This window comes from Lucilia cuprina, chromosome 2 (genome assembly GCF_022045245.1).
Source record: "Lucilia cuprina isolate Lc7/37 chromosome 2, ASM2204524v1, whole genome shotgun sequence".
NCBI classification, from domain to species: Eukaryota; Metazoa; Arthropoda; class Insecta; order Diptera; family Calliphoridae; genus Lucilia; species Lucilia cuprina.
The window spans coordinates 14,848,014-14,869,280 of record NC_060950.1 but is presented as its reverse complement, the minus strand read 5'-3'; the positions used below and the strand labels follow the sequence as shown (position 1 = coordinate 14,869,280).

At 30.6% G+C, this 21,267-nt stretch overlaps 2 protein-coding genes across 4 annotated transcripts; one reads left to right on the top strand and one right to left on the bottom strand.

The window, feature by feature from the left end:
* Positions 1-227: 227 nt before the first annotated feature.
* On the bottom strand, positions 228-2,619 carry LOC124419322. The gene is made up of 3 exons (XM_046948143.1): positions 2,301-2,619; positions 2,089-2,151; positions 228-264 (listed from the first exon to the last, which is right to left on the bottom strand). Exons 1-3 carry the CDS (start codon positions 2,552-2,554, stop codon positions 228-230), a joined length of 354 nt encoding a protein of 117 aa, XP_046804099.1. The 5' UTR covers positions 2,555-2,619.
* LOC111679606 (eukaryotic translation initiation factor 4E-binding protein Mextli) lies at positions 255-20,673 on the top strand. Of its 3 annotated transcripts, XM_046951623.1 has the most exons (11): positions 255-389; positions 7,510-8,220; positions 10,312-10,582; positions 10,801-10,872; positions 11,372-11,432; positions 11,508-11,839; positions 11,906-11,979; positions 12,057-12,327; positions 13,775-13,936; positions 14,018-14,136; positions 20,472-20,673. In XM_046951623.1, exons 2-11 carry the CDS (start codon positions 7,828-7,830, stop codon positions 20,598-20,600), a joined length of 1,884 nt encoding a protein of 627 aa, XP_046807579.1. In that variant the 5' UTR covers positions 255-389; positions 7,510-7,827; the 3' UTR covers positions 20,601-20,673. The 3 variants fall into 3 exon arrangements, with proteins under 3 accessions (XP_046807579.1, XP_023296957.2, XP_046807583.1); XM_023441189.2 differs by having other exon boundaries at positions 11,508-11,979; XM_046951627.1 differs by lacking the exon at positions 10,801-10,872 and having other exon boundaries at positions 11,508-11,979.
* The last annotated feature ends 594 nt before the right edge of the window (positions 20,674-21,267 follow it).

Genomic DNA, 21,267 nt, shown 5'->3' with positions numbered 1-21,267 from the left:
ATATTTTTATGAAGAAACCAACTAACGGTAAAGATTTTTAGGTCAATTAATTATTCAATACATTTTTAATATGCCTTAAAATATGCAGAGAAAAGTAACACTTAACAAACATTAACACAACATACTGAAATGTTACATAAAGAAAAAATACATTTTCATCTTCAATACATAAACAAATAAATAAAATACATCATAATAATTAAACGCTTTTTGAAATAGCGGTTTTTTTAATCTTCTGGCATCACCATTTCCATAAATGACGTTCTGTACGAACGTAAAAGAAGAAGAGGAACAATTGAAATTACTCAACTGTCATCACAAAGTATACTTTGTGTCTGTGTCGATTAGATTTTCTTCGTAAGTGAAAAGTTAATTTTGTTAAATTTTTGGTAAGTTCTTTGAAAAAATGTTTAAAAACTCATCAAAATCATAACAACAGTGAGTTGAATCTATAAAATATAAAAATTTCAAGAAATTTCATGAAATTTACGCCTGGAAAAGTGATTGAAATTATAGATTGAATGTGCGTTTGTGAAAATTTTTTTTTGGTTAATAGCTGTGCTGACTGTGGTGCTGACATAGCGCAGCTGACTGAACTCTGTATTCATCGCAGTCAGTCGTTGTCGTGTATGGTTGTTTTGTTGCTATTCTCGACAAAATGATTCAATTTTTGGAAGGGCGGCAAGTGTGGAGGGCGAGGCAAATACAATATTTGTTGCGTTGCTTCACACACAAACACACACACTCCTCTTCCTTCTTCATTAGGTTGGATTTTTTTGTTTTGTTAATACACACATATGACGAGGCTAAATCGCATAGTGTAATAATTACAAAAATGAATAAATAATAATCTAAAAAAGAAGACGCCCAATTAGAATGTCCCGTTTTTAATTTGAATGAATTTTCGTATTTCGTATAAGAAATAGAGAAAATACAAATATACATGTACATCACAATGTGAACACTTACACTGAGAGGAAAGTATAGTGATCTTATTAGTGAATGTCTAAAGAGAGAGAATGAAGTTGCATTGATATGATCAGTGTACACTTAATAAGGTAGCCTCGTCGCTACAACAAATACAACATTACAGAAACAATTAATTAAAATATTAATAATAAATTCTCCATAATACCTTTAATAATGCATTTTAAAATAAATATAGTGCACCAATGAAAATCAGAATCACCGAATGTTCATTGGTTGTAAGCACTCATTTTAATGACGAACTATATTTCCAAATCCGAACTCATGCTCGTCAATGACACGCTAATGTTATAATCATGCATGTTTCACCTAAAAATGAACCAGTTCATTATCAGTTGAACCGATGCATTTACTACTTTTTTTGCACCTCTTTTTTTTGCTGGGATAGAATACTCAAAGATTACCACTTGAAAACAAAAAATTTGCTTTTTTTAATTTTCATTTTCTCAGTATTCAATATTATGGATTTCCATTCACTCGGTTTCTATGTTTATTATTAAAGGGAACTCTAAAGGCACCAGTTGAATAATGAAAAAGTGCCCATTGATAGATTCTCATTTATTCAGGACTTTTTGTGGTTAATTTCATCTTTCTAAAATTGAAGAAATACCAGTTGACAATGGAAAAGTCCCTTTTTATAAATTCGCATTTTTTCAGGACCAATGTTTAATTTCGTGGTTCAATTGCTACTTATCAAATATAGCAATAAAATTATTTCTATTTTTAAGCTACCACTCCATTTGTAGTTTATGTTTTATAACTATTTCTAATGCTATACATATTTCGAGATTTACTTTTTATAAGTAGCAATAGTTTTAAAAACTTATGACTACAAAACAAATGCTACTGCTACAGCTTCAGACAATTGTTTGGAGCAGTAGTTAAAGCAATAATAAAAAACTTGGTAGTTTTTCTAACACTGGTACAAACTCTGTTACACAAACTTAAAATATTGATATATTTGCCTAACCGATTGAGTAGTCTATTTAGCCCTTTACTGTCCAATAAGAATTTAAGTAATTTTAGCTATTTTAATGGAAATATTTCCAATTAATTTAGGTGATAATAATTATTTAACAAACTGATTTGTTCCGAACTTACCCTTCAATAGAAATATCTCCATGTGAAGGATTGACATCTTCAATCTCCATAGAAGTTGAAACACTAAAAATATTGAATATACCAATAAATATTTCTTTCCATATGTATGTATATAATGTATAAAGGTCTCATACATAACACCAGTATGCCGGCTGCTACCAATTGTTTAACCGTCTGGTGTTCTATATTGCTCCCTTTTGATCTATACTTACCATTGTCCCATAAATGGTTCAGAACAATGTACATTAATGTACACTGGTTCCGCATTTGGCAATAAACTATTTCTGCCACCAACATTTATAATGCTGGATGACAAGAAATGTTTATCGCAAATCCGGGCGTTTGCTGTGAAAATTTTTCCACAAATTTCGCCCCACTTTCCACGAGTATGTTCATCCCTGGGTACACAGAACAAAATTCCGCTTCCCTTGGGATATTTAGTTTTACACAAATAGCAAATTCTCATTTTAAAATATTTTCAAGTTCTCTAATTGGTAAATCACAAAATATATTTTACAAAAGGCGCGCAAATTAATGTAAACAAATAAGAGTTTTGACAGTTGGGATTGAAACAGCTGACAATCAGCAGTGCCGACGAGGCTACCTTATTAATCTACCTTGGATATGATTTTTTTTACAAAAAAAAAAATTGCGCTTAAATTGTAATGTTAGCATTAAAAATGTTATTGGGTATGGTCAGGTCCGTAGAAAGGGTTTATTTATCAATTGTGTGATTTTATGTTTTATTTTATTAAAAAAGTTATGAATATTTGCCACAAAAAAATTGACGTCATCGTTTGTATTGTACTTCCCTTGAGAAGAGAAAAAAAATAGTGGAAGTACTGTTGTTCAATTAGTATCTCAAAATGTTTTTTTTTTTCAAAATTACTTCTAATTAGACCAACGGACAGAGAAAGTAGCTTATTGGAATCTTCAAATAGTTTTGAAATTAAGAAGATTTTTTATTAGACCAACTTGAAGTAGTTATGTATTTTATTAGTATAGATCTAAATATAGAATAACTCCTGAAAGTATACTTTACTAAAACTCCTTTGAAAACTAGAATATTTGTTTTACATAAAAATTTAAGTTATAATATACTGAGTCGATTAAGACATGTCCGTTTGTCCGACTGGCTGTCCATGTAAACCTTGTGCGCAAGGTACAGGCCGCAATTTTCAAGATAATTTGATGAAATTTAGACCAAGCATGTTTTTTGGCACAGGGACGAAGCCTATTGAAAATGGTTGAAATCGGTCCATTATTTCACCTAGCCCCCATACAACCGTACCTCCCTATTTGAACTTTTTATGCCATAATTAAGTCAAATATTCTGCTATATCTCTAAAAATTGGCACAAATAACTTTTATATAAGTATAAATGACACGGCAGATTTTCGTAAGGATCGGCCCTTATTTGACCCTAGCCCCCATACAAAACCCCAAACCCACAAACGACCTTTTGATACCGTTCCCACGACAATTGGATCTCCGCTCGGGAATAACCCGATTCTCAATCGGCCAAAGATTTTCAACTCAGAAGCAGCTTTATCAGCCAGAAGTTTTTTCCCCAGGGATGAACAGCCAACCGGTTACAACAAAAACCTTATGATACTTTAGAGGGTCCGAAGGTACTTTTTGTATTGGTATCAGTGATATATACACAGGTACCCATGCCGGTATCAATCTTTGATTCGTCGGTGAAAAGTTTTCCTATTAAACAGTCTATCGGTTAAAAGGCAATCTAGTCTCTAGTTTTTAATTCGATTAGAGCTATTTCCTCGAAGCTGTTTTAGGGCGGGTTTCTTACTGCACAGTTAAACTAGGCTTAACTTTCTGTTAGATTAAACTCGGAATAACTTTAGGCGATCTTTAACCGATGTTTGTGTTTTCAGTTATGGATTTAAGTTTAGTTAACTTTGTTAGTATTGCCAACTCTTTATTCAAAAACATAAACAATGAACAGCTGTTTTTTTTTTTTTTTGCAAATATTACTTTTGTAAAATGAAAAATTTTGGAAAAATATTAAAGAAAAGTTTTTCACATAAAGATAATTTACTATTTTTATGCGACCAATAACGATTACCGTAGACTTCTATTTTGTTTATAGAACATAATCTTAAAATTTTATTATCACGCTATTTGATATCATGTAGTCATACTAATTAATCGTATTTTCCTTATACATATATACCACATATTCCAGTATAGGTATTTCTTTTTTATTTTTCATAAAATGTGACATTTCTTTTTTTTTCATTGACACGATCAAAAGTTAACTTTATAAAGTTCATAAAATACTTTATTTGATTTGCTTTAAGTTCTTTTTTATTCTATTGCAAAAGTTTTGTTTTATTTTTTTTTTCGATACTTATTGAGCAAAACAAAAACGAAAATAAATTAAAGCAGAAAAAAGTGCGCAATAATTTCTTCTCTTTAATTTGGCGTTTTGCCCGCCCATCTCCGCTCTGTATCTCATCAACAACATCATAATTCTACTTAGGAATATTTTGTAAACATTTATCTTTTGTTTATTTATGATTCAGTATTAACGAATGTATCATCTCTTATTTAGTTGATCTGGAAAAAATTTGAAATTTCTTTCGAATACGAATCGAAACTATTATACTAGTAAAAATACGAAGGATAAACTGCCAAATATTTAAATAATAAAAGCAAACAAACTAGTTCATCCTATACTATTGTCGTGTTCTTTCTTTTTAAGATTTTGTGTTTGAGTCAAAGGGAATGAATGAAGATTATCTTTATCAGAAAAACTCGCCCTTATTATCTTAGTTTAACTGAGTGTAATTGGCCAATTAAACTCAAGTTATAAGTGAGAAAACACAATTAACAAAAACAACAAAACAATGATTTCGGAAGAACAAAAACATAATATTTTAAGTAAATTACAATTTTCTGATTTGTTTTGTTTAATTAATAATTGTTTTTAATGTTTATTTAACATTTTTCCAAAATTTTCCATTTTACAAATGTATTGTTTGCAAAAAACAGCTGTTCATTGTTTATGTTTTTGAGTGAAAAGTTGGCAATACTAACAATGTTAACTGCGCTTAAATCTAAAACTGAAAAACACAATCATCGGTTAAAGTCCGCCTAAATTTGTTCCGAGTTTAATCTAACAGCAAGTTAAGCCTAGTTTAACTGAGTAGTAAGAAACCCGCACTAAGTAACTTTACTGTTTACTGAAAAACACAAAACATATATTAAACAAGGTTTAACCAAAGAATGAAAATTATCTTTATCTGAAAAACCCGCCCTATGTAACTTTACTGACTACTGAAAACACACTAAACATATATTAAACTAGGTTTAATCAAACAATGAAGATTATCTCTAACAGAAAAACTCGCCCTAAGAATAGTTAGTCTATAGTTCAACTATCATCTATAATCTGTATTGAAAATTGAGATTCTAGTCAGTTTATAGTTTAGACTATAGCAGGTTATGATACAGACAGTATAGTTCGTTCACACGACAATTGGATCTCCGCTCCGGAACGAACCGATTCTCAATCGGACAAAGATTGTCAATTCAGCAACAGTTGTATCAATTGGAAGTTTTTTCCCAGAGAAAAACATTCAGTTACAGCCAACCTGTTACAATAACAACAACAGACTATTGTTGAGAAAATAGTGAGAATAGTTCAGAAGTTAGTCAGTCTTTAATCCAGATTCAGTCCAATTACATTACACTATAATCAGTTAATAGTCCAATAATCTTTAGTGAAGAATCTAATCAATCTAAAGTCTTAAAGTCCAAACTGTTGTTAGTCTATAGTACAGACTATAGTCCAGAGAGTATTCCGTCTATAGTCAGTCTATAATCCAGATTATAGTCAGCTAGAAGTACAGACTAAATTAAGTTTATAGTCAGACAATAGTAAGACTACAGTAAATATGTTGTCAAAACTACAGTTAGCTTCTTGACCGATAATCAATCTATAATTCATTTGTTTATGATACAGACATTACAGTTCGTTCACACGACAATTGGATCTCCGCTCCGGAACGAACCAATTCTCAATCGGACAAAGATTGTCAACTCAGCAACTGTTGTATCAAGCGGAAGTTTTTTTCCCCAGGGAAGAACATACAGTTACAGCCAACCTGTTACAACAACAGGCTACAGTTGAGAAAATAGTGAGAATAGTTCAGAAGTTAGTCAGTCTATAATGCAGATAATATCTAGTCAGATTCAGTCCAATTACATTACAATATAATCAGTAATCTTTAGTGAAGAATGTTATCAATCTAAAGTCAATCTATAGTTTTAAGTCCAAACTATTTTCAGTCTATAGTACAGACTATAGTCCAAAGAGTATTCTGTCTATAGTCAGTCTATAGTCCAGATTATAGTCAGCTAGAAGTACAGATTAAATTCAGTTTATAGTCAGACAATAGTAAGACTACTGTAAATCTGTAGTCAAAACTATAGTTAGCTTCTTAACCGATAATCAATCTATAATTCAGACTATTATTAGAAACTATAGTCAGTAAGTCTATAGTCCATGACATACCAGTAATTTACGGTCAAAACTTTCGAAAAGTCTATAAACCAGACTATTGACTGTATAGTCAGTGCCATCATGTACATTCCAGGATGCAATATTTGTTTTGAAAATTTTGAAATTTTTGTAATAAAACAATCTATTTTCTTTTCATTTCTATTGCCAAAAGTTAACCAATACTAAACACTATACTTTAAGGATACATGTCTATGTCAAATAAATTAGATAAATTAGATATGTATGAATAGTTTTTTTGTTGTTTCTAGTTTTAACTCATAAAAAGTTACAAAGTTTTTCTAAAATGTGGACATAATGATAAACTCACTCTTATCATTTGGCAATAGTGTAAAATGATAAGAAGATGTTATACGAAGTAAACAAATTAAAAAAAAAAAACAAAATTTTGTTTAGATATTCAAAAGTATTCATTAGTTGGAAAACTGTTCGTTCATTAGCGTTTAGCAGATAATAAAGTGTTGCTTTATTTGACCCATAACTTAAATTCAATTTAAAGTAATTTTTCATTTTTCTTATCATAATAAAGATATTTATTAGAATAAGTTTTTTTTTAATGGTTAAAAACAAAAAATATTTTGCTAAAAATAAAACGCAAAAAAATTGGAGAAAAAAATCACTAATTTTATAGAAACAAAATCAAATATATTACCTAGGAAACTCAATAAAGAAGAGAATCGACAGTAAAAGAGAATTAAATGTTTGTCCTAAAAAAGGGGGCTTAAACAATAAAAATAACTATAGACAACAAGTAGGTGGTGATAATAACAAACATACCTTCTTCAATTGAACTAACAAACATAACAAAAATTGATTTTTTTTGCAAATTGTGTCATTAATTTTTTTTTGTTTTACCTTTTACAATTTACTTGCAGGGGGAGGTGCGAACGATAAACCAAAGAAACAGTTTTGTCTGTATATTTTCTTCGATTTTATAAACTTAAAGCGATCGATACTCATATCAAAGCTACGAAAACAGTTTGAGTAAAACACAAAAACCAAAAAAAAAAAAACTAAGCAAAGTTTTCAGTCATCAGTTTGACATCACAACAACGAATCATATCATTATTATTTTTCTCAACTTTTACTCACTCCCGTTTAGTATTTTTCTTTGTAAAAAAAACCCAACAATATAACAAAACTATAAACAACACCTACAAAAACAACAACAAGAAATCAAAGACATCATCATCATGGCACACATTGGACGCTCTGTAAAGAATGTTGAGGCTCCAAGACCTCTTAAATCACAATCACGTTCTTCACTTAAAAATAATTTTATGCTTATTGAAGAACTAATACAATTGATCGAAAATGTTGCAATCTCATTGCAATCGGGTATTAATAATACAGAACCTATGGCCACTTTAGTGCAAAATTTACGCATTCATGGACCACAATTGGAGTCGGTATCGAAAGATACATTAGATCGAGCTTTTGTTGTATTTCGTAATGCTTCGCAGGACGAACGTTTGAATATAATGACTCGTCTCAATTTACTCGAATTGATTGAGTTACGTGCCAAAGGTTGGGAAGATAGTGGCATTAATTCGTATTATAAAACTAAACAGGCTACAAACGCTGAAGTAAGTAGAATTTGAATTAAGAAAAAAAACTAAATTATGAATATTTTGATAATTTTTAAAAGCTAAGTTTTAGTTGAAATTAGATTTATACTGCAGTAGCTCTATTGTACAGATTATAGCCAGCCTATAATACAGACTATAGTCAGTCTATATTACAGTCTATAGTCCAGACTATAGCCAGCCTATAATGCAGACTAAACTATAATCAGTCCATAGTATTATAGGCTATAGTCAGCTTATAATCCAGACTATAGTCAGTCTCCAGTCCTGATTATAGTCAGCCTACAGTCCAGACTATAGTCAGCCTACAGTCCAGAATATAGTCAGTCTACACTTCAGACTTTAGTCAGTCTATAGTCCAGACTATAGACAGTCTATAGTCGATACTATAGTCAGTCTACAGTCCAGACTATAGTCAGTCTAAAGTCCAGCCTATAATTCAGTCTATATTTCAAACAATAGTCTATAATCCAGACTATAATTCAGTCTATAGCCCAGACTATAGTCAGTCCATAGTCAACACTTTAGTAGGTATATATATAGTCCAGACTACAAACAGTTAATATTCCAGACTGAAGTCAATCTATAGCCAAACTATAGTCAATCTATAGTCCAGACTATAGTCAATCTATAGTCCAGACTATAGTTAATCTATACTCCAGACTATAGTCAGTCTATAGTCCAGACTATAGTTAGTCTATAGTCCAGACTATAGTCAGTCTATAGTCCAGACTATAGTCAGTCTATAGTCCAGACTATAGTCAGTCTATAGTCCAGACTATAGTCAGTCTATAGTCCAGACTTTAGTCAGTCTATAATCCAGACTATAGTCAGTCTATAATCCAGACTATAGTCAGTCTATAATCCAGACTATAGTCAGTCTATAGTCCAGACTATAGTCCAGACTATAGCCAGTCTATAGTCCAGACTATAGTCAGTCTATAGTCCTGACTATAGTTTGTCTGTAGTCCAGACTATAGTCAGTCTGTAGTCCAGACTATAGTCAGTCTGTAGTCCAGATTATAGTTAGTCTATAGTCCAGATTATAGTTAGTCTATAGTCCAGATTATAGTCAGTCTATAGTCAGTCTATAGTCCAGACTATAGTCAGTCTATAGTCCAGAATATAGTCAGTCTATAGTCCAGACTATAGTCAGTCTATAGTACAGACTATAGTCAGTCTACAATCCAGACTATAGTAAGTCTATAGTCCAGGCTATAGTTATTCTACATTCCAGACTATAGTCAGTCTATAGTCCAGATTATAGTCAGTCTATAGTCCAGATTATAGTAAGTTTATAGTCCAGACTTTAGTCAGTCTATAGTCCAGATTATAGTCAGTCTATAGTCCAGACTATAGTCAGTCTATAGTCCAGACTATAGTCAGACTATAGTCCAAGCTATAGTCAGTCTATAGTCCAGGCTATAATAAGTCTATAATCCAGGATATAGTTATTCTACAGTCCAGACTATAGTCAGTCTATAGTCCAGATTATAGTCAGTCTATAGTCCAGATTATAGTCCAGGCTATAGTTATTCTACATTCCAGACTATAGTCAGTCTATAGTCCAGATTATAGTCAGTCTATAGTCCAGATTATAGTAATTTTATAGTCCAGACTATAGTCAGTCTATAGTCCAGATTATAGTCAGTCTATAGTCCAGACTATAGTCAGTCTATAGTCCAGACTATAGTCAGTCTATAGTCCAAGCTATAGTCAGTCTATAGTCCAGGCTATAGTAAGTCTATAATCCAGGCTATAGTTATTCTACAGTCCAGACTATAGTCAGTCTATAGTCCAGATTATAGTCAGTCTATAGTCCAGATTATAGTCAGTTTATAGTCCAGACTATAGTCAGTCTATAGTCCAGACTATAGCCAGTCTGTAGTCCAGACTACAGTCAGTCTATAGTCCAGACTATAGACAGTCTATCTATCTATCTATCTATCTATCTATCTATCTATCTATCTATCTATCTATCTATCTATCTATCTATCTATCTATCTATCTATCCATCTATCTATCTTTCTATCTATATTATATTAAAAATTTCCCAACTAATAAACAAGAAATCGTTTTTTATTATTACAGTTAAATGATGTCCAAAATCATGTTGATCCTACACAAACAGCATTTTTAAGCACCTCCCCTACATTTGGTGGTATAAACATGGGGGGAAATGCAGCTGCTGCAGCAGCTGCCGCAGCAATTGCTTCCGTTGGCTCGGCTAATCAGCAACATTTGCTATTGAGTCCCGGTGAAGTTATACGTAATTCGGGTAAATTTCCAAAACCAACAAAAATTCCCGGCAAAACATATTGTAAGGATGAGGTGGTTATACGTAATGCTGATTCAGGAAAAGGTATTTAAAATGACAACAATAAGATCTAAGTGAACACATAGATATACATATACAAAAACAATACTAGTATTGGTTTAGAAGTCTTAAAAATCTTTTGAAAAAATACGTGTTTTTTTTTTTGTTCAAAATCTTTTACCTTTACATTTATTATTATTGTTATTATTTCTCCCACGATGCTCTCCTTTCTGTAACTTGTCTGTCTTTATAAATTTTGTAAGTAATGGGCATCAAAGGCCGTCGCGTCCATATGATAGAGGAACTCAGTGAAACTATTATATCCTTCCAAAGAGGTAACCACAAATAAACAAACAAAAAAATAACCCTTTTTTTAATAATTTGTTAACTACCATTTTTTGTTGGTGCCATTAATCACTCTAAAAGATGAATCCTTTTTTTCTCATTTATTTATTTTTTTTTAATTTCATTGGTTGGAAATGCAATTTGAATGTGTTTTTCATTTTTATATTGGAACTCAAGCTAAAAGTAGTGTAAAATCTTAAGCATAGCATGTATTAACCATAATTTTAATAATAAACATAATTCTTTCATAAGTTTAACTGACTACAGTTTAAATCATACATTTGTGTTTAAACTCACCCCATCTTAACTGCACTTTTCATTTTAAACTTTGGCCGCAATTTCTCTATTTAATATTTATTAATTTCAATATGCTTTCATTTATACATACATATGAATGTATTAATTATTCATAAACATAAAGTGATAATTTGTGTCAAAAAATGAATATTGTAAAATTGTTAATAATACAAACTTTTCAACTTTTTCAAGTAAATCCCGGTGCCAAAGAACGTCTGGTACAGATTACTGGTCCAGCCGAGGACAAAATCAAGTAGGTTTTCTTATAGCTACAAATTGTATATGTGTGTGTGTAATATATTTATTTATATATTTGAAATATTTAAAGTTATGCTAAACATTTGATTGAGGATACCATAAGACGTAATGCCTCACCGGTACGTTTGGATCCGGCAATGGTTAGCAGTCATGCTGGCGGCTCTTGTTCTTCATTAGCATCCTCCAATTCCGATGAACCCGTACAGCCACGAACTCCCGGTGCTAGTAGTAATCTATCCAATCGTTTGAGTTTTAATTCAGCTCAAAATTTCATGACTGCCGCTGCAGCCTCCCAACAGATGGTGCAACATCAACACCAACAGCAGCAGCATATGGCAAATATGCAGGGAATGAATACATCTACACCTGTAGCTAATGCCGCTGTTGCGGCTGCTGCTGCAGGTAAACCAATACGTCCTCATTCGCAAATGTTATTGCATTCATATTCTACAAATGATGCTTCTTTAGGTGAATACAAATTCACTTGTAATGTTGGCCAACATGTAATTAAGATCACCGGTGATTGTTGTGAACTAGTGAGGGTTAGTAGGAATTGTTAATTAATAACTTAAATACTGGAATATAGTTTTGTTTTTGTTTTAATTTCTTTTTTTTATAGATAGCCAAACTGGTATTGGATGATCATTTTAGCAGTGCTGAATTTTTAGCTTCTATAGAGGCTGGTGCCGCATTTGATGCTAGTCCCATCTCCACACCAACTACCCCTATGACAGGGGCACCACAATTTGCTATGGGCACACCATTACATGCTGCCTCACCATTGGCTACCGATAGTGGCATTGGTCTTAATTATATCTCTTCGGTTAACAACAATAACAATAATCAAGATAATGATGATGACGTTTTCTTTCCCGATTCCAATAATTTATGTAAGTTGGTTAGATTTTTCTTATCTTTGTTTTTTAATTTTCAGTTTTTTTTTTACAAACTTTTATTATTTTTTTATATTTAAATTTGTTTCAGCTAGGAGTATGTGTGAGTGATGAATGATGTGTGTCTACTTGATGTAGTGGTAGATTCAAATCATTCGTGTATAAAACTTAAAAAAATTGTTCATATAATTTTCTTGCCTAACCAACATTTAAGCATAATTATTTTTTATAACAAATTGGCTAATGGTTTAAAAAGTTGCTTATTATTAAGTTAATAAATTATTATTATAGAATATATAGACAGTCTATAGTCCAAACAATAGGCTGAATATAGTCCAGACTAAAGTCAGTCTATAGGCCAGACTATAGGCATTCTATAATCCAGACTATATGCAGTTTATAGCCCTGAATATAGGCAGTGTATAATCCCGACTATAAACAGTCTATAGTCCATAATATAGGCAGTTTATAGTACTAAATATAGGCCCTCTATAGTAGAGACTTTATGTACTCTATAATCCAGACTATATGCAGTCTATGGTCCACACTATAGGCAGTCAATAAGCTAGACAATAGACAGTTTCTAGTAATGAATATAGGCAGTCTATAGTCCAGACTATAGGCAGTCTATAGTCAACATTATAGGCAGTCTGTAGTCCAGACTATGGGCAGTCTATAGTCCAGATTATGGGCTGTCTATAGTCCAGACTATGGGTAGTCTATAGTCCAGACTATGGACAGTCTATAGTCCAGACTATGGGCAGTCGATAGACCAGAATATGGGCAGTCGATAAACCAGACTATGGGCAGTCGATAGACCAGACTATGGGCAGTCGATAGACCAGACTATGGGCAGTCGATAGACCAGACTATGGGCAGTCTATAGTCAACATTATAGGCAGTCTGTAGTCCAGACTATGGGCAGTCTATAGTCCAGACTATGGGCAGTCTATAGTCCAGACTGCAGGCAGTCTATAGTCCAGACTATGGGCAGTCTGTAGTCCAGAATATAGGCAGTCTTTAGTCCAGAGTATAGGCAGTCTAAAGTCTAGACTATAGGCAGGGTATATTCCAGACTATAAGTAGTTCATAATCTAGACTATAGTCAGTCTATATTCCAGACTATAGATAGTCTTTAGTCCAGACTATTGGCAGGTTATAGTCCAGACTATAGTCCTGTCTATATTCCAGTCTATTGTCAGTCTATAGCCCAGACTAAAGTCAGTTTATGGTCGAGACTGAAGCCAATAATACATATAAAAAACAATGCAATAAAGTGTTAACCAGATTTCGACTAAAGTCTAACTCGGGCCTAAAAGAATAATTTCATTTTAATAAATAAAACAGTACGACTTAATTCAAATGCTTAAAAAAACTAATTTTTTGTGAATTCTTTCTCTCTTAATATTAATATTAACATTTCTTTATTTTTTCAAATTTCTAGCTAAATCAGCATCTCAAAGTAATGGATTAGCACGTTCACGTAGAAGTCATTTCTCGCGTAAAGATTCCACGCCCGAGGCAGCAGCTAACCCGGCAAGTACAGCTATAATGCGTCAAAAAAGTGAACCAGGCAATAATGTCAACAATACAAATACCGATTCATGTAAGTAGAAATAAACTAATAAATATAAAAGTATAAAAAAATACAATTACTAATTACTAAAATTATATAAATTTACAATAGCACGCATTGTTCATCAATATGATCATTTATTGTACTATGCTAAAAGTCCTCATTCCTGGGCGCTACCAACCGAATGGCAAAAGATCTGTGACAAATTTCCAGCCATCATACGTAATAAGGTAACAACTTCAACAACAACTACGCATGCTTCTACAGCTAATTGTACAACTACTAGTACTACTACTACTATTAATAATAGTACAACTACTGCTCTAACTCCTTTAACAAATTCCCCCTATTCCTCCAACTCCTCCTCGTCCTCCTCCTCCAACAACAACAACAACCCTAAAGCTTCTTCATTAACGCTACGTGTTGCTTGCAATAATGCTGCTGCACCATCATTATCAACTTGTAATCAAAATATGACTACAACAAACACTACCACCACCAACAACAACAACACCACTACCAATATTATTTCTACTACTAACAAAAGTAGCTTTGTAAAATCGTTTAATATCAACTCAACAGCAACAACAACTTTCACTCATAACATACCAACAACAACCACAACAATAACATCTTCATCTACCAATAATGTCACTAACATTTCTCCTCCCTCTTCTATTGCATATAACAATAATTTAAGTATTAGTTTTAATAATCCAACTAATCATATTAACAATAATAACAACAACAACCATAATAATCATCATCAGGTTTATTATAATGATAACCATTTTGTAACAAATACTTCTAAGCCCTTAGAAGCTGCTAACAATTCCCTAACATACAAGCTAAATTCTCATCATGGTCATAGTCTAGCGTTAAATATAAAACGTAAGGGTTTCTTCAATCGTTTAACCTATAGTATAGATGAGGATGGCTATGAGGCTACTGCTATGAAAACGCCTTCACCTAATGTTGAGCTACCACCTCCACCTACCTCTCATCATCCAACAACAGCATCTACTGCTAGCACTATCACTAATTCAAACATATTACATACACACATTACAGCTAATAATACAAATAATGCTTCATTAAATGTTACTGCTGGCAGTGGTCGTATACATAGTGCTGGTTTAAATCGTCATATAACTTCGGTACGCACTGGACCAATGACTTCGGTGCCTCTATCAAATATAACCACAAATACCGATACACGTCAAAAGTTATTAAATAAACAAATTAAAATTATATCCGATATTATGGTTGAAAGTAGCAAATGCGTTGTTACAAATAAATCAAATGAAAATTTAAAATCCTACTACAACGATCCACTTAGCCAAAGAATCTCCTCTGGTCAGCAGGGAGAAGTTGTTGCTGTTAATGACGATGAAGATGATGATGATGTTGAAATTGTAGCAGTTTCATGTAATGTCAATGGTACAAATGCAACTACTGCATCCAACTCCAATACAACAACAACATCGTCATCATCATCATCATGTGCACGTCCAAAATTAAATTATGAATTTCGTTCATATTCCACTTGTGACTAGACAAGAAAAAATTAAAATTTTTATCTACATTTTGTACTTAAACTCTATTAGTATAACCCCCACACTTAACCGCCCCCCAAAAGAGAATGTAAAAAATATTACATTATTATTAAAGCATTTACAAAAATTGTTGTAATGCTTCGTGTTAAAAAAAACAAAGAAAAAATGAAATAATTTTCCAAGAAAAAAAAACATTTTAATTTATAATTATGATTATTAAATAATTAAGTAAACTAAAGAATAATTGGTTTTTAAACTTTTTATACAACAGAAACAAAATCACCGTTTTTAAAAGCACTTTAAATTACACTTAAAACAAAACACACACTCACACACATTTATACATGTAGTAATGTACATGTTAAAAAGGGGACAAGGATGTTAAAAGAAGTTTTTTATTTAAAATTGGAAAAATTATTATCTAAAAACGCTTTATGACAAAAATTTGTTGCAAAATATTGAAAATTTTCTTTAGTTTAGAAAGAAATCATAAACTTCTTAAAATAAACTTCTTAAGTTTAATTTTTACACAAAAATATCATATTGTTATCATTTAAAGTTATAAATGATGAAGTTAATATGACAAAAACATAGATTAAACTATAGACTTATGATTAGACCATAGACTAGACTATAAACGAGATCATAGACTAGACTTTACTAAAGAGTATACTATAGACTAGATTATAGACTTGACTATAGACTGGACAATAGAATTGACTATTAACTAGACTATAGGCAGCACTATAAACTAGACTATAGACTAGATTATAGTCCAGACTATAGACAAGGCTATTGTCTAGACTAAACTATAGACTTGAATATAGACTGGACAATAGATTTGACTATTAACTAAACTATAGACTATACACTAGACTGTTGACTAGACTAAAGACTAGACAATAGACTAGAAAGTAGACTAGACTATAGACTAAACTATAGACTAGACTATAGACTAGACTATAGACTAAACTAAAGACTAGACTATAGACTAGACTATAGACTAGACTATAGACTAGACTATAGACTAGACTATATACTAGACTATAGACTAGACTATAGACTAGACTATAGACTAGACTATAGACTAGACTATATACTAGACTATAGACTAGACTATAGACTAGACTATAGACTAGACTATAGACTAGACTATAGACTAGATTATAGACTAGACTATAGACTAGACTATAGACTAGACTATAGACTAGACTATAGACTAGACTATAGACTAGACTATAGACTAGACTATAGACTAGACTGTAGACTAGACTATAGACTAGACTATAGACTAGACTATAGACTAGACTATAGACTAGACTATAGACTAGACTATAGACTAGACTATAGACTAGACTATAGACTAGACTATAGACTAGACTATAGACTAGACTATAGACTAGACTATAGACTAGACTATAGACTAGACTATAGACTAGGCTATAGACTAGACTATAGACTAGACTATAGACTAGAATAGACTATAGACTAGACTATAGACTATAGACTAGACTGTAGACAAAACAATAGATTAGACTAGACTGTAGACAAAACTATAGACTAGACTATAGACTAGACTATAGACTAGACTATAGACTAGACTATAGACTAGACTATAGACTAGACTGTAGACTAGACTATAGACTAGACTATAGACTAGACTATAGACTAGACTATAGACTAGTCTATAAACTAGACTATAGACTAGTCTATAAACTAGACTATAGACTAGACTTTAGTCAAATGATTCTATAAATTGTTTATAAAATCAGCCTAGTAATCTATTTCGTGTAACTCCTTGTTCTCTTCAAAACGAAAAAAAAACATGTTACAAATATTTCTCTGTTAGAATATTTGACACTTTCTTTATTATAATTAAAACTTAAAAGAACAGTATAGAAAAAAAAGAATCTCAAGTTAAACAATTTATAATTAAAAATTCGATTTTATTTGTTTTATAAAAACAAATTTATTAACTGTGAACAACATTTATATAAACAAAAAATTTCAAATTTTATGTGTTTATTAAAAAGAAAATTTGTTTTTTTTTTATTTCTTTTATTATTATTTACAAAAACTCTCCATATAATCTGTGTTTTGGCTGTGAAACAGATTAAATTTAATTTAAAAAAAAGAAATATGTATAAAATATAAAAAAACAAAACTTAACTTAAAAATAAACCAAAATAATACAACAAAAAAGTATTTCGAAAATACTTTAAAATATAAAAGTAACGTTTAAATAAAAATTATGCATTCCTTTATTAAACTTAACCAAAGAAATAAAACAAAAAAGTATTTTAATGTATAATTAAAATAATAATTGTTTGTATTTAATAATTTATATATTAACAAACCTATAAACTACCTATCAAACAAACAAACAACTTACTACAACAAACAAACAAACCTTTTTTTGTGTAATTCATTAATTTAATGTATCTATGTATGTATTATTATATTATTTTTTGTGATCCCATTCATCAGTTATAAACAAAAGAAAAAGAACGTTAATCTCATGATTTTAAAATAAATTAATATTTTTACCTGTATAAAAGGTATTTACAAAATACTTTTAAAAACACTTGGTAATAAAACAACAGAATAATAATAATAAAATCTTATATAATAGAAAACTTTTAAAATTCATTTTATATATATATAATAGAAAAAAATTTAATCCATTTCATATTTGGTTTAGGTTTTAATGATATTTGGTAATAACTACAAGTCCAGACTTTTAATTAAGTCAAGTCTGTCTCTCCCTCTCTCTCTCCTAACTTTATTTATTTACATTTATTTTTTTTATTATTAATCATCATCATCTTCATCGTCATCATAGCTTTATATTATTTTGTTTTTAATTCATTATTACTCATCATTATACATTTTTGTTTATTTTCCTTATACATTAATATAATTGTGAATGTAAATTGTTTGTGTCTCCAAAAATAATAATAATAATGATGATAAATATTAATTAAATTCGTAACTAATCACCTGCACTTTGTTTGAACGGGAAGAGAATTTCAATACTCACATCTTAAACGCTTTATACTTTATCATTAAGTAATATATACAAATAATTGCTAAACTTAAATATTTACAAACATATTTTGGTTAAAGGTAAGCTTAAGTTATATTAATATAAATGGAATGTATTATAAAGTAAATTTAATTTAAGTTTTTTTTTATACCCTTCACCCTTTATGAAAGCGAAGATCATATACATGAGGAGACCAGGTTGCTGTCAGACAACATAATGTGTTGTTGACTAGACAGTTCCTGTTGGCAGACCATCTGCCTAGACATCTAATTCTGATGAAGGATCTTCTTCCCGTCGACAGACTGTCAATTGCAAGCGCCAGGGAAATGTTGTTCAAATGGCGGTCACCGAAGCCACAAAAAGATTTCTATTAAGAATTCTTTAAAGAAAACACGTTTCTATAGAAAACCCTCAAACAAAGGAAACTTCTTGAGAAAACTCTCAACTTTTCTCTAGAAAATTTTCTAAAGGTCTTTTAAATACAACTTTCTCAAAAGATCGTTTGAACTAGAACTGAACTTAAACTGAACTAGAACTGAACTAGAACTGAACTAGAACTGAACTAGAACTGAACTAGAACTGAACTAGAACTGAACTAGAACTGAACTAGAACTGAACTAGAACTGAACTAGAACTGAACTAGAACTGAACTAGAACTGAACTAGAACTGAACTAGAACTGAACTAGAACTGAACTAGAACTGAACTAGAACTGAACTAGAACTGAACTAGAACTGAACTAGAACTGAACTAGAACTGAACTAGAACTGAACTAGAACTGAACTAGAACTGAACTAGAACTGAACTTGAACAGAACTAGAACTGAACCTGAGTTGAACTTGAAATGAACTAGAAGTAAAATTGAACTGAACTAGAAAATTTGAAGTTTAATTTCAAAAAAGTCGAAATTGATGTTTTAAATTAAAACTAAAAGTGTGAATTTCTATGAATTCTAAAAATTTGAATTTCTAGTGAAAGCTTTTACTCTAAAATACATTCCTTACACTGAACTAGAACTGAACTAGAACTGAACTAGAACTGAACTAGAACTGAACTAGAACTGAACTAGAACTGAACTAGAACTGAACTAGAACTGAACTAGAACTGAACTAGAACAGAACTAGAACTTAACTAGAACTGAACTAGAACTTAACTAGAACTGAACTAGAACTGAGCTATAACTGAACTAAAACTAAAATGTAACTGAACTAGAACTGAAATATAACTGAACTAGAACTGAACTAGAACTGAACTAGAACTGAACTAGAACTGAACTAGAACTGAACTAGAACTGAACTAGAACTGAACTAGAACTGAACTAGAACTGAACTAGAACTGAACTAGAACTGAACTAGAACTGAACTAGAACTGAACTAGAACTGAACTAGAACTGAACTAGAACTGAACTTGAACTGAACTAGAACTAGAACTGAACTAGAACTGAACTAGAACTGAACTAGTACAGAACTAGAACTGAACTAGAACTGAACCTGAATTGAACTTGAAATGAACTAGAACTGAACTTGAACTGAACTAGAACTGAACTAAAACTGAACTAGAACTGAACTAGAACTGAACTAGAACTGAACTAGAACTGAACTAGTACAGAACTAGAACTGAACTAGAACTGAACTAGAACTGAAGTAGAACTGAACTAGAACTGAACTAGAACTAAACTAGAACTGAACTAGAAATGAACCTGAATTGAACTAGAACTAAGCTGAACTGAACTTGAAATGAACTAGAACTGAACTAGAAAATTTGAAGTTTAATTTCAAAAAAGTCGAAATTAATGTTTTAAATTAAAACTAAAAGTGTGAATTTCTATGAATTCTGAAAATTTGAATTTCTAGTGAAACTTTTACTCTATAATACATTCCTTACACTAAAAAAATCGAAACTTTCTTCCTTACGGACACAAGAAAATATTTACAATTTAAATATCTTTTTATATTTTTCTATAGGATCTACAAGATGAAAGTAATCGTTTTGATGGAGAAAAATATTTGGAATTGGTTAAATCCTCTAGTAAACGTAATATAACAGCAGCTGATGACAACACCACTGAGGGAGATAATCAAGATAACGAATAAAAATAGAATTTTTTTAATATTTTTCTTAACGAAAATTTTTACATTTAAAAAAAGAACAATGCTTTTCAGCATTGTTCTTTGTTTAATAAGAAAAGCTAATAATTAAGAAAAAAAAAAAACTTTTTTTATTTTTTTGTCTATAACAACTTTTAGATTTAGCAGAGAGAAACAATTTAAATTTAAAAGTTAAAACAAAACGAAAGCAATTGCAATATGAAATGATTTAGATTAAGTAAGAAAAAAAAAAGAAAACCATTTTAAACAAAAAAAAAAAAAAATATAAATACAACTACGTATTATATTAAAAAATAAAAACTTTTTTAGTATATATATTTAGAAAAAAAAAACAAAAAGAATCTACGAACTCAAAATAACCTTAATGTTAATTGTTTTGTAATAAAATTACTAAACTTGTTTTATAAAACTTTATCTATTTATATTTAAAAAAAATGTCAAACAAAACAGGTCTATAAATTTTTAAAATTGATATTATTTTGTTTGTTCTGTTCTAAAACAAAAGACCATTTTTTTTAAATAATTTTTATTTAATTTTTTTATTATTTATTTATATTGTTTATAATTTTTTTTTTATTTTTTATAATTCATATAACAAATTAGTAAATCTTTTTTTTATAAATATTTATTTCTTGCATTTTTTTGTTGCAAT

Bases quoted from the DNA above. Each gene is read 5' to 3' on its own strand.
- LOC124419322 (XM_046948143.1), bottom strand. From the start codon at position 2,554: ATGAGAATTTGCTATTTGTGTAAAACTAAATATCCCAAGGGAAGCGGA. The intron at 2,152-2,300 runs GTAAGTATAGAT...CAATATTTTTAG, and splicing joins GAACCATTTATGGGACAATG to TGTTTCAACTTCTATGGAGA. The intron at 265-2,088 runs GTAAGTTCGGAA...ACGTTCGTACAG, and splicing joins GGAGATATTTCTATTGAAGG to AACGTCATTTATGGAAATGG.
- LOC111679606 (XM_023441189.2), top strand. From the start codon at position 7,828: ATGGCACACATTGGACGCTCTGTAAAGAATGTTGAGGCTCCAAGACCT. The intron at 8,221-10,311 runs GTAAGTAGAATT...TTATTATTACAG, and splicing joins AACAGGCTACAAACGCTGAA to TTAAATGATGTCCAAAATCA. The intron at 11,433-11,507 runs GTAGGTTTTCTT...AAATATTTAAAG, and splicing joins CCAGCCGAGGACAAAATCAA to TTATGCTAAACATTTGATTG.